At 36.9% G+C, this 14,804-nt stretch overlaps 1 protein-coding gene across 3 annotated transcripts in view; it reads right to left on the bottom strand.

Annotated features, from left to right (window-relative positions):
- WDR47 (WD repeat domain 47) overlaps positions 1–14,804 on the bottom strand; it is a 62,416-nt gene that overhangs the window by 41,593 nt on the left and 6,019 nt on the right. For 2 of the 3 annotated variants that reach the window (XM_010803263.3, XM_010803268.3), the window contains exon 2: positions 3,322–3,381. The exons of the other annotated variant lie outside the window; for it this stretch is intronic. In XM_010803263.3, coding sequence (XP_010801565.1) covers positions 3,322–3,336 — 15 coding nt within the window. In that variant the 5' untranslated portion in view covers positions 3,337–3,381. The remainder of the gene's footprint in view (positions 1–3,321; positions 3,382–14,804) is intronic. 3 annotated transcript variants of the gene reach the window in all.

The following is a 14,804-nucleotide window of genomic DNA, read 5'->3' as shown; positions in this document are numbered from 1 at the left end:
ATACATCCATCTCCACAGTAAGGACATGCCTACCTCAGGAAACAGACAAATCACAAATTCTCCCCCAACAGGCCAGTCACCCAACTCCTCATGCTTTGGGTTTCCCTTTGCTGTCTTCTGAGCTGACTACCCTTCTGTTCATAGACTTTGTTCAAAAGACTTTGTACGATAAAATTAATGATACTTCCATTCAATAAATTCTGATCATATTTCACAATTGTCTCTCTGAGATTATTCCTAGAGCACACTGATTTTAGCATTCCCCAAATCTTCAGATAGTTCTTACTAGAAAAGAATTGTTGTTGTTTAGTCACTAAGTCATGCCCAACACTTTGCAACCCCGTGAAGCCTGCCAGGCTCCTCTGTCCATGTGATTTCCCAGGCAAAAATACTGGAGTGAGTTGCCATTTCCTCCTCCAAGGGATCTTCCTGACCCAGGGATCAAACCCACGTCTCCTGCTTTGGCAGGAGAATCCTTTACCAATGAGCCACTGCTAATTTAACTCCCAGAAAAATAACTGAAAAGCTGCCTCAAAAGTTCTTAGAGGGCACTTCATTTAAATCACCATATACCAATTACACAACCTAATATAGAATTGAGACCATAACTTTCTAACATTCAATACATACAATGATATTAAATAGTTTATAGGCCTCATATTATTCAACATTCAGTTTAATACTAAGTAACTCTGGAGTTACTATACTTTGAATCTATGGCAACAGTCCCACTTAAATTTAAATCATAACCACAAGTTTCACGCTGCCATCATTTCTGATCAGTCAATAAAGCCTAAGAGAAGTAGTATATTCCAACAATACATATTTTACAATGATTTTATACTTAGATTTTGAATAGATGCAAAAAATATACCTTAATTAACTGGAATTATTCAGGGTTTTAAAAAATTAATTTAAAACATAAGTTTTAATTCTATACTGTAGAATTCCCAGTAGAAAAGTATACTTTAATTATCCAAACCAGAATTTTAACTCTTATAAACTTTACTGTTGCTAGATACAACATAAAACATAGGTACATAATGACTATATTTTAGAATTATAATTTTTGAACACACCCTCTGTTACTGCAGCATTTGAAGAAGCTCCCAAAATCCTAGCTGTATATATTTTAAAGATAACATATAAAAGCATAATCCATCAACATTTTTTAATCTCCTTAAACTATTAGTCACTACAAAGCTAAGATTTTCCTCTAATTCGGAGAAGCAGAATTCAGTAATAAATGCCTCTTCCTCTTCCCTCAGGGAGACTATAAATCAGTAAGATTCTACTAGCTTCAGTTCAGTTCAGTTCAGTTCAGTCGCTCAGTCGTGTCTGACTCTTTGCGACCCCATAAATCGCAGCACGCCAGGCCTCCCTGTCCATCACCAACTCCCGGAGTTCACTCAGACTCAAGTCCATTGAGTCAGTGATGCCATCCAGCCATCTCATCCTCTGTCGTCCCCTTCTCCTCCTGCCCCCAATCCCTCCCAGCGTCAGAGTCTTTTCCAATGAGTCAACTCTTCACATGAGGTGGCCAAAGTACTGGAGTTTCGGCTTTAGCATCATTCCTTCCAAAGAAATCCCAGGGCTGATCTCCTTCAGAATGGACTGGTTGGCTCTCCTTGCAGTCCAAGGGACTCTCAAGAGTCTTCTCCAACACCACAGTTCAAAAGCATCAATTCTTCGGTGCTCAGCCTTCTTCACAGTCCAACTCTCACATCCATACATGACCACAGGAAAAACCATAGCCTTGACTAGAAGGGCCTTTGTTGGCAAACTAATGTCTCTGCTTTTGAATATGCTATCTAGGTTGGTCATAACTTGCCTTCCAAGGAGTAAGTGTCTTTTAATTTCATGGCTGCAGTCACCATCTGCAGTGATTTTGGAGCCTAAAAAAATAAAGTCTGACACTGTTTCCACTGTTTCCCCATCTATTTCCCAAGAAGTGAAGGGACCGGATGCCATGATCTTCGTTTTCTGAATGTTGAGCTTTAAGCCAACTTTTTCACTCTCCACTTTCACTTTCATCAAGAGGCTTTTTAGTTCCTCTTCACTTTCTGCCATAAAGGTGGTGTCATCTGCATATCCGGACAAGGCAATGGCACCCCACTCCAGTATTCTCACCTGGAAAATCCCATGGACAGAGGAGCCTGGTAGGCTGCAGTCCATGAGGTTGCTAAGAGTCGGACATGACTGAGCGACTTCACTTTCGCTTTTCACTTTCATGCATTGGAGAAGGAAATGGCAACCCACTCCAGTGTTCTTGCCTGGAGAATCCCAGGGACGGCGGAGCCTGGTGGGCTGCTGTCTCTGGGGTCGCACAGAGTCGGACACGACTGACGTGACTTAGCAGCAGCAACAGAAGCAGCATCTGCATATCTGAGGTTATTGATATTTCTCCCAGCAATCTTGATTCCAGCTTGTGCTTCTTCCAGTCCAGCGTTTCTCATGATGTACTCTGCATATAACTTAAATAAGCAGGGTGACAATATACAGCCTTGACAGATTCCTTTTCCTATTTGGAACCAGTCTGTTGTTCCATGTCCTGTTCTAACTGTTGCTTCCTGACCTGCATACAGGTTTCTCAAGAGGCAGGTCAGGTGGTCTGGTATTCCCATCTCTTGAAGAATTTTCCACAGTTTATTGTGATCCACACAGTCAAAGGCTTTGGCATAGTCAAGAAAGCAGAAATAGATGTTTTTCTGGAACTCTCTTGTTTTTTCGATGATCCAATGGATGTTGGCAATTTGATCTCTGGTTCCTCTGCCTTTTCTAAAACCAGCTTGAACATGTGAAAGTTCACGGTTCACGTATTGCTGAAGCCTGGCTTGGAGAATTTTGAGCATTACTTTACTAGCATGTGAGATGAGTGCAATTGTGCGGTAGTTTGAGCATTCTTTGGCATTGCCTTTCTTTGGGATGGGAATGAAAACTGACCTTTTCCAGTCCTGTGGCCACTGCTGAGCTTAGGAACCACAATATTATTTTTAATGTGACAGACAGTACATAAATGTTCATAATTATTACTTGAATTAATTTAAGATGCAAAAAAAAAGTCAATGAAGAAATGTCTCTTAAAAAGTACAGAGTAGCAGAGCAGCAATGAAGACACAGACAGAGAACAGACTCGTAGACACAGCAGGGGAAGGAGAGGCTGGGCAAACTGAGAGGACAGCATGGAGACATATATATTACTGCATGCGAAACAGATAGCAAGTGGGAATTTGCTGTTTAATACAGGGAGCTCAACCTAGAGGGATGGCATAAAGTGGGAGATGGGAGCTGGGGGCTCTGGAGGGAGGGGCCTATGTATACCTGTGGCTGATTCATGTTGATATATGGCAAAGGCCAACACCATATTGTAGAGCAATTATCCTACAAGGAAAAAAAAGTAGAGTAGATGATTTTGTTTGCAACTCTTCTAAAAGCCATTCAATGGCTATCATCAAAAAAATCCACAAACAACAAATGCTGGAGAGGGTGTAGAGAGAAGGGAACCCTCCTACACTGTTGGTGGGAATGTAAATTGGCACAGCCAGTATCAGTTCAGTCCAGTTCAGTCGCTCAGTCGTGTCCGACTCTTTGAGACCCCATGGACTGCAGCACACCAAGCTTCCCTGTCTATCACCAACTCCGGAAGCTTACACAAACTCGTGTCCATCAAGTCGACTATGGAGAACAGTATTGACGGCCCTTAAAAAACTAAAAATAGAGCTATCATATGACCCTACAATCCTACTCCTGAGCATACATCTGGAGAAAAACATGATCCAAAAGGATGCACCCTAATGTTCACTGCAGCACTGCTTACAATAGCCAAGACATAGAAGCAACCTACATGTCCATCGACAGAGAAATGGACAAAGAAGATGCACATACATGCAAAGAAATAATATTCAGCTGTTAAAAAGAATGAAATAAGGCCATTTGCAGCAACTCGGATGGACCTAGAGAGTGTTATACTGAGAGAAGTCAGTCCAACTGACAAAGAGAAATATTGTATGACATTCCTTATACCTGGAATCTAAAAAGAAATGATACAAATGAACTTACTTACAAGACAGAAAGAGACTCACAGACTTAGAAAACAAGCTTATGGTCACCAGAGGGAAGGGATAGTTAGGGAGTTGGGGAAGGTCATGTACACACTGCTATATTAAAAATGGATAACCAACAAGGACCTATAGTATAGTACATGGAACTTGACTCAATGTTATGTGCCAGGATGGCACGTGGGAGACAGGTCTGGGGGAGGATGGATACATGTACATGTATGGCTGAGTCCCTTCACTGTTCACCTGAAACTACCACAACATTGTTAATTAGTTATACTCTAACACAAAAGAAAAAGTTTGAAAAAAAAAAGATATACATTTAAAATAAGTACTTGAAATACATGTTTAATCTACTTATTAGAAAAATTAATAAATAAAATGAAACCCATTCAAGGGAATTCCCTGGCAGTCCAGTGGTTAGGCATCCACGCTTTCACTACCAATGATCCAGGTCTGATCCCTGGTCAGGGAATTAAGATCCCATGGCGGGGCCAAAAAAAAAAGTCATTCTAAAGGATAAAGCTCCAGCCCTTCAATCTATTCAGCCAAATCAGCCTTGAAAACATCTTAGGTAGATATGCCAGCCCATGTACATGCGTGCTCACCAAGCAGAATTTATAATATATAGGGCCAACAATAAAGTGTATTCCATGTAAAACAGAAAAAAAATTGGGGTAGGGAGGATCAGATTGTTTCAGTATTTTCATACTAAAAGATTTGCTATTAAAAAATAAATCTCAAAACGTGAACTCTATGAATTTTCCTCTAAGAAATAAATGTTTACTTATATTCAATAATGAAGTAAGGAAAAAAGAGTTTTTTTTAATAAGTAAATATATCTGGAAATGAGCTAGACAGAGGTCAGTATTTTAGTACTAAGATACAATTAACATCTACAGAAATTAAATTCCAGATGGGGTCTCTATATGGACTCCTGCTGATAACTATCTAAGTGAATCAAGATTAAAAGAATGTATTAGAGGGAAAAAAATAAAATTATTTTTAGAAATCTAAGATTAAAGGTAAAATGTTAGCAATAGATAAGAAAAAAAAGAATGGTAATAGAAATATATTGACTTCTATGTATATTTCCATACATAGATATGAAAAATGTTTCATGAAAAAATATCAGCTTTCTAACCAAACATAAATAGGTATTTAAATGTCCCTTTGCAATGAGGTACTTTCACTAACTTATAATACAAAATAGGAAGGAAGAAAATGCAGAAGGCTAAGAATGATTCAAAAGCATTAAGGGAATTAGGGCACATCCATTAAATATTTTATAGTCAAGAAAAAAAAGTGTTTAAGAAAGGCTCCATTAGTCCCTATCCCCATCCTAAACAATAAACACTGCTTTCTTTTAACTTTCCAAGAATTAGAGTGCCTAACGCTGAACAATAGTGCTTCACCATTCCAGTTTACTGGCAAAAATGCAGATGAGGAAATGAAGTTATTATGAAGATTTTTTATAAAATAGCAAACTGCAACGTAAGACTACTGTAACTTCTCCTTTAAAAAAAAAAAAAAGAGGGAGGGGAAAAACATCCTAGCTCTTAAATAAAAAAGCTTTCCAAAAACTTATGCTGCTGCCAGATTACTAACTACAAATATCTGGTCCTTCAGGAATATCAATGTGACATTGCAAGTCACTTAATTTCTACTGGCCTCAATTTCTTCACACATAAAATAAGAGGGTTATTTAGTTTGTCTAATTTCTATGATTTTCCTTCAAGTTTTACATTTGTTTTAACTCACATTTCAATAACAGGAAGTATATTTTCTTAGCGGGAAATATCAAGTCTGGAATAATCAGAAGTCTCTGATTCTAAGGTCAGTTTAACAAGAGAAAAGAAAGATTTGTTTTAGATCATTTACGTCAACAAAAGAAAAGCCCTTCTAAAAAAAAAAAAAAAAGAAAAGCCCTTCTAACTGCAAGGCCCTGTCACGTCTACTAATCAGCTAGCATGGATGCAGCATGTGTCCCTTCTTACTGCTGACAGCTGCTCTCTATTCATCAATTATTTTAATTTATCTTCTGGAACTGTGAATGATTTTTAGCCTGAAGAACAAATTACATTTAAAGCAGGTGCAGCTTTATAAAGCTATAAAAAGAAAAGAATCAATTAACATAAAAATACGTTGTATATATGCATAAAATATCTCTGGCAATAGACACAAGAAACTGATAAAACTGGTTATCTCCATGAGGGGAAAATGGATAATAAACAACAGAAATGGAATGGATAATAAAGACGAAAAATGGTATCACTATATACCCTTTTGTACCTTTTTAATTTTGGACCATGTGCAATTATTACCTATTCCAAAAATTTTAAATATTTTATATGAAATTTATATATTATATTTATAATTTAAATATTACATATGAAACATATATTCCCTGGTAACTCAGCTGGTAAAGAATCTGCCTGCACTGCAGGAGACCCTGGTTCAATTCCTAGGTCAGGAAGATCCCCTGAAGAAGCAATAGGCTACTCACTCCAATATTCCTGCCTAGAGAATCCCCATGGACAGAAGAGCCTGGCAGACTACAGTCCATGGAGTCTCAATGGATCAAACACAACTGAGTGACTAAAACAACACACACATGAAATATAATGACTTTCCAATTGCAAATAACTGGAAATAATTAGACTATAAGGAATATAATATATTCATTATTTATATATATAACAAAGCAATAACATTTCAGAATGATTTGTATTTTTTTCATAAACTGAGACCCTCTTCTCAGATTCTATTCAAATATTATTTCAATCTTTATAAGATAAAAGTATTTGTATTATTTTCATATTCAAACCCACAAATATTTTTTAAATACATTTAATTACTAAAGTACTAAAAAAAATGTACAAGATAGGTAGACACATACTGTGTAATTCAGTCACATAAAATCCAGGAAAGGTAAATTAAAAAACTGCCAAATTTGGCACTAAAAATGTAAAATGTAAATCTTCCATTTAACAGAAGTTCCCATGAACAAGGTAATAGATAAGGGACAAGGACCAAATATAATACAAATGGCTAAAAGATTACCATCCAGAACATAAAAATAGCATCTTCAAATCAGTATCTCCCCCAAAATTCCAGGTGAACAACAATTCACAGCACTAAAAATAACCCAAAAAATTGATGAAAAGATGTTCAACTTCACTAGAAATATTAAAATAAGATACCAACAATGGCAAAATTTAAAAGACCTGATACTATCTAGAGTTGCCAAGAGTGTGAGTAAATGCCCCTTCACACACACCATGTTAAGAATATAAATTGGGGACTTCCCTGGGGATTCAGTGGTTAGGATTCCATGTTTCCACCACAGTGGGCACAGGTTCAAACCCTAGTTGGGGAAATAAGACTCTATATGCTGCACAGTATGACCAAAAATCTTTAAAAATACATAATGAAAGAAAGAATATAAATTGGGACAAACTTTTGGAGAGAGAATTTGACAGTATGAAATTTTCATCTATGAAAATTTTCTATGAAAATTTTAAATGCATATACTCTTCGACTCACCAATTCCAATTCTATTTCTAGGAACCCATTCTGCAAAAATATACAAATAGGTACAAAGATACATATACAATACGTGAACCGTGAACTTCCACATGTTCAAGCTGGTTTTAGAAAAGGCAGAGGAACCAGAGATCAAATTGCCAACATCCACTGGATCATAGAAAAAGCAAGAGAGTTCCAGAAAAACACTTATTTCTGCTTTATTGACTATGCCAAAGCCTTTAACTGTGTGGTTTACAATAAACTGTGGAAAATTCTGAAAGAGATGGGAATACCAGACCACCTGACCTGCCTCCTGAGAAACCTATATGCAGGTCAGGAAGCAACACTTAGACCTGGACATGGAACAACAGACTGGTTCCAAATAGGAAAAGGAGTATGTCAAGGCTGTAATATTGTCATCCTGCTTATTTAACTTTTATGCAGAGTACATCATGAGAAACACTGGGCTGGAAGAAGCACAAGCTGGAATCAAGACTGCCGGGAGAAATATCAATAACCTCAGATACGCAGATGAAACCACCCTTATGGCAGAAAGTGAAGAGGAACTAAAGAGTCTCTTGATGAAAATGAAAGAGGAGAGTGAAAAACTTGGCTTAAAATTCAACATTCAGAAAACTAAGATCATGGCTTCCTGTCCCATCACTTCATAGCAAACAGATGGGGAAACAGTGGCTGACTTTATTTTTTTGGGCTCCAAAATCACTGCAGATGGTGACTGCAGCCATGAAATTAAAAGATGCTTACTCCTTGAAAGGAAAGTTATGACCAACCTAGACAGCATATTAAAAAGCAGACATTACTTTGTCAACTAAGGTCCATCTAGTCAAGGCTATGGTTTTTCCAGTGGTCATGTACTGATGTGAGAGTTGGACTATAAAGAAAGCTGAGCACCGAAAAATTGATGCTTTTGAACTGTGGTGTTGGAGAAGACTCTTGAGAGTCCCTGGACTGTGAGGAGATCCAACCAGTCTATCCTAAAGGAGATCAGTTCTGGGTGTTCATTGGAAGGACTGATGTTGAAGCTGAAACTCCAATACTTTGGCCACCTGATGTGAAGGGCTGACTCATTTGAAAAGACCCTGATGCCGGGAAAGATTGAGGGCAGGAGAAGAAGGGGACAATAGAGTATGAGATGGTTGGACGGCATCACCAACACAATGGACATGGGTTTGGGTGGACTCCGGGAGTCAGTGATGGGCAGGGAGGCCTGGCGTGCTGTGGTTCATGGGGTCGCAGAGTCAGACACGACTGAGTGACTGAACTGAACATATACAAAGATGTTCTTTAAGATTTACTTGTAATAGAGAAAAATTAGAAATGAACTGAGCTCTCATCAATAGGAGAACTGTTAATTTTTGGTAAATTCATATTACAGAATACTAATGCAGTGATGTATATCTACTGTACCTTACCAATAAAAAGACACATTACAGAAAAATACAGGTATCAACAAATACTTGACGAATCGATGAACAGAAATAGGCCTATTTATCTCTTTTAAAAGGGAGAGCATAGTATCTCTGTATCTAAATAAATGACAAAGAGAGGCTGGAGGGATGCATATCAAACTGTTCAGAGTGGTTACCCCTGAAAAGAAGGAGGAGAATGGATGGAGGGCAGGGAACTAGGAAAGGAAAGGATTGAAGGGACATTTACTCTTCATCATTCAAAATCATCTGAACGGTTTATAACCAATATATATTCATGTATTATTTAATTATACATACATTTCTTATACAAATAAAAGTTGTAACAGAAAAAAACTATGAAAATGAAAAAAAATCACAGAATTAGATCTCAAAAGTTCTATATCAAGGTACCAGGTACAGAAGAATCCCAACCACATGCACTATAGCCTGCCAAGTTCCTCTGTCCATGGAATTCTCCAGGCCAGAATACTGGAGTGGGTAGCCATTCCCTTCTCCAGGGGATCTTCCCAACCCAGGGATTGACCCCAAGTCCCCAGCACTGCAGGCAGATTCTTTACCATCTGAGCCACAAGGAAAGTCCACAGACAGGATTAAATGCTACATTTACAATGCAAAAACTATTGGGCACAAAAACTATTGTAGGATCTGATATTGCTTAATTGATCTTTATAACAATCATAAGATTGACAACGTTATCTCTATTTTACAGATGAAGACACAAAGCTTTGTATGGTCAAAAACTTAGCCCAGAATTTATATTAAGGCTGAACATCTCACTAGCAGCTGAATACTTCTTTCAGAAACATGTCAGGACATAAATTCCAATATCAACATTGATGTCGACGCCATCCAAGAAATTTCTCAAAAGTAACTGAAGGAACCTATTCAACTGTGTAACAAAAAACAAAGAGGTAAAAAGGAGGCAAATATTTATACTTAGATTAATTTTCAGATCAATTTTTCATTAATTCCTTAAAATATCTGCGTTGCCTTATCTTGACAGGCAAGAAATTGCATCCTCCTCCCCAATCCTGAACCTAAGCTTTGTAACAATGAAAATTAGAATTTTTGACTGTGAAAGAAATACAGAGACAGAGAAGATAGGCAAAGCGAGACACAGAAACAGAAACAGGAAGGGAGAGAAGGAAGGAAGAAAAGACTGTAGACAAAAACTCTAGAACAAGACTGGAACCGTAAGTTGACTAAAGTTCTTTCTATTGTATCACATTTATTTCCAAGAAAAGAAAGGGCAACAATACAAAAACAAGGAAAAACATAAAATGGATACACGGTCATCTAAATATGCCAAAATGAAAAACCTTCATCGAACTCGAAAAATATAAAAATTATTCCAACAGAGGTCCATAGTTCTATCATTTTTCATATTGTTTTTCTATTAAACAATGCTAATAGGGTGGGTAAATAAGCTAGAAGTCTACGTTAACAACAATCTAATCAGAGTTTTAAACATACCCTTTTAGCTAGAGAGACAAAATTATTAGCTCAACTGTGTAAGATACTAAAATGAATTTAAAGATTACTTTTTTTATTTTAAAAGATCTCTCCACGTCTAGTAAAATATAATTCCTAACCTTTACTTAATAAACTCCAGTTAATTTTTAAATTATGTTATCCAAATGAATACTGTCATCAAAAAACTAGCAGTATTGAAAATGACAGGAGGGAAGGAAACCTCCAAAGTGAAAAAAAAAAAAAAAATTTAGATCGAAAGAACTCTATAGTTTAGCTGTTTGCATCTGTGCGTGCTCAGTCACTTCAGTGTCCGACTCTTTGCGACCCTATGGACTGTAGCCCGCCAGGCTCCTCTGTGCATGGGATTCTCCAAGCAAAAATACTGGAGCCGGTTGCCATGCCCTCCTCCAGGGGAGCTTCCCAACCTAGGGATCGAGCCCACGTCTCCTGTGTCTCCAGCACTGTAGGCGGATTCTTTACCACTGAGCCATCAGGGGAGCCCCTTAGCTGTTTAACTTTTGACTTTAAAACAAACCAGATTTGAAAGCACCTTTGAAAAGCCATACTGAATATGGGGAAGTCTAAATAAATTTTTTTTTAATTAAAAAAATTTTTACGTCTTTTTGATCTTTTTATTACTCAAAAAAGCTTAATTTTTTAATTTAGCTTTCTGATTCTGGCTTGTGTTTTCAATACTTTCACAACAATTTTCTACTCCTCGATAAGGAAAGTGCATTTAATCCTGTCACAAACATATGTAGCACATACGGAACCACTACATGTTGGTCTATACTTTTTAGACAACCTCATAAGCCTGCAATGCGGGAGACCTGGGTTCGATCCCTGGGTTGGGAAGATCCCCTGGAAAAGGGAATGGCAACCCACTCCAGTATTCTGGCCTGGAGAATTCCATAGACTATATAGTCCATGGGGTCGCAAAGCATCAGAAATGACTTGAGCAACTTCCACTTTGACTTTACTACGAACTTCAGGTCTCACAGCATGAATTCCTTGGAAGTTGGCCTGGGCACACTCCACAGGCAGATTCTGGTGCTTTCCCAACCTTCTTGGGATAAAGGTAAATAATTCTATTACCAGGGGTCAGGACAGCCTGGTTTTGTTACAGGCCGTACTGCAGGACAAAAGACAACGGTATGTCAAATGCTGTATCATTCTGAATGCTTTTAGATACCATCGCAGAAGAGGAAGAAGAAACTAGATAAATTTCAATAGTGTGTTGCTACAATGCTTTGCTGCTGAACATAACTTAGTTTTTGAAGCACGACCAAAAGCAAAATTACGGTGCTAATTTAAAGCATAAGAATTTTAGATCTAAAAAGGAAGTATGTGAAAAATTTGTTTTATTCTTAAATAATATACTTTTTTAGGGACCTCCCTGGCAGTCTAGTGGTTAAGACTCTATGTTCCCAATGCAGGGGACATGGGCTCCCTCCCTGTTCTGGGAGCTCCTGCATGCCACACGGGTGTGGCAAAATATTAATAATAATACACTGCTTTAGATCACTTGTTTACAAGTAATCTACAACATGGTTTAGTGGGTTTTTTTAAGGTCTACTGGATCTCTGCTGAGTTCCAGTCTCAGACTTAATACTTTTCCAATCATAAAGTTCATAAATTGTGTTACGGATTTCAAGAGAAACATGGAGGGTTAAGTTTGGTCAGACCAAAGCAAGTAACTTCTTTAGAACTATTCAAAATGTGAATTTTACTTACTAATGAGAAACAATGCCACCACTTGACTATAGAATTATTATTGGACATTAGGCAGAGCTAAGCATAAGAAACTCAAGGTCTCCTGACTCAGGGTCAAAAGTTTCAGGTATTAATCTTGCAAAGAATTTTAAAAGTTTTAAATAGTTTATTCCTTAAATTATCATAGCAGCTTATGGTAAAAATTCGAATGTTTATTAGGTAAAATTTCAACCTATAAAAACACATGTAAAAAAGATAGGCAGGAAAAAAAAGACAGGCAGAATGTTTTTAAGAGTAATATTTATAATAAAAATTAATTTAAAATTCTAATCACAAATTAATGCTTATCAATTAAGATCAAAGTGAATATTCATATAAATTTATGTAGTATTCTTTACTTGCTTATTTGTGTGTTTTACCTTATTTGTGGTAAAAGAGATGCCTTATCTAAGAACACAATTTCATTTTTCATTATATAATGAAATATAACTATCTCTAGTATAGTTTTCTGTCACACCTAAAGACAAGGTAATCTTTGTAAAATAGATTAAAATTATCCTTTATGTTCTTTTTTTTTTTTTACTCCCACACTTGTTTTCAATGAGAAAAGTAGAACTTAAAATATTTGAGTATGCTTCAAAAACTAAACATACAAAAAATAGTTTGTCAGTAGGTATACAACTGTATCTACTATAGAGCAGAATATTTAGAAACATAAGAAAATGTAATGAGTCACAAAAACTTGAAAACATACTAAAAAACCCACAAATATATAAGCATTAACTACTGAAAGAAGTACAATAGTATATATACTATATAACTAACCACTTAATTGAGTTTTCCATCCTCAGCTTTTCTACTTCCTTAGCATTTATAAACTCATCATAGAATTAAGTTGGGAGGTACCTTTGTCCACTCTTTTTTAGCACAGAATATCTGAACACATCTCTGACAGATGATCTGCCAATGTCTATATAAATGCCTCCAATGACAGAAAATTTCTATACCCCACCCAAGGTACCTGTCTCAGACTCTAAGACAGTCACCAGCGAGACTATTACTGTTTTTACACCCTTTCGTAGTCCCTGGCCCTTGAGTGTGGACTGGATTTAGTAACTCACTTGTACCCAAGTGCAGACTGGAAGTGTTGGGGTGTCACTTCCAAGATTTATAAAGAGATGGTAACATCCATTCCAAGAGCAGGTGTGTGCCCTCTCTCAAACTGCTCTCTCTGGGGGAAGTCAGCTGCCACGTCATGAAGAAACCTTGTGGAAAGATCCAAGTAGCAAAGAACTGAAGAAAGTCTTCAGTCAGCAGTCTGTAAAGAGTGGAAGCCCTCAGTCCAACAAAGAACAGAGGTCTGAGTCATTGAGCATGGAAGGAGATCATTCTCCAGTCTAGCTTTCAGGTGAGACCATAGGTCCTAGAGAAGCTTAACTGCAACCTCAGGAGAGACCTAAACTCAGAGGCTCCCAGCTGGGATGGCCCAGATTCCTGACCTCCAAAAACAGTAAAGTGAATACTTGTTGTTTTAAGCCACTTAGTTTGGGGGTAATTTGCTACACAGCAATAGATAATGCAGGATTCCTGCAATTTTTCACAAGTATAAAAAGGCATTTTATTTTGTTTTCCAATATTGCATTGAAATCTACTTTCATCTAGGTGTGTCTTCAGGGTCAGCACAATAAAAACTTGTTACGTTAATAATTTACACATTTGAGTCTGACAATCATGTTTATTCGCCTACTTCCTTCAACCAATCTTCATATAACTTTCAGATTCCCTACAATACTAGTCATTCTCCTCTGAACAATTGTTAACCTCACTTTAAAGCACCTGAAATAGAACACAATTCTCCCTCGAGTTGTGGTCTGGTCAACAACTGTACACAATGAAATTTAACAATTCCCATAATGTGGGTACTATACAGTGAGCACAACTAGACACCTAAAGTTGCTTTACATCATCTATTTGTGAGATACTGTTTTTTTGTACTTCCCAGAATTTCATTTCAAAAGCTTTTCCTAAAGTTAGAAAGAAAACCAACCCAATTCTATTTCCAAGCACTCAAAATAATATTTTTTAAAAAGCAAAATTTGGAAAAATGTTCAAACAATATATACAGCAAGTGGTTAATAACCAAAACATGCAAATAACTCATAAAACATCAAAAAATGAACAACCCGATTAAAAAATGGGCAAAAAGATTTAAACATATTTTTCTAAAGACATACAGACTGCAATGAAAATATGCTCAACTAATCACCAGGGAAATACTAATCAAAACCAGTAACATCCTCTCACACATCAGGATGGCTATTATTGAAAAAGACAACAAATAACAACTGTTGGCAAGGATACAGAAAACACAGAACCCTTGTGAACTGCAGGTGGGAATGTAAACTGGTACAGACACCATGGAAAACAGTAAACAGATTCCCAAAAAATTAAAAATAGAACTACCATAGGACCCAGCAATTCCACTCCTAGATATTTATCTGAAAAAAATGAAGACACTAATTAGAAAAAATATAAGAACCCCTATGTTCATTGCTGCATTATTTACAAAAATAAGATATAA

Source organism: Bos taurus, chromosome 3 (assembly GCF_002263795.3).
Source record: "Bos taurus isolate L1 Dominette 01449 registration number 42190680 breed Hereford chromosome 3, ARS-UCD2.0, whole genome shotgun sequence".
Lineage (NCBI taxonomy): Eukaryota > Metazoa > Chordata > Mammalia > Artiodactyla > Bovidae > Bos > Bos taurus.
The sequence above is the reverse complement of the archived record's forward strand: the minus strand, read 5'-3'. Positions and strand labels throughout refer to the sequence as shown.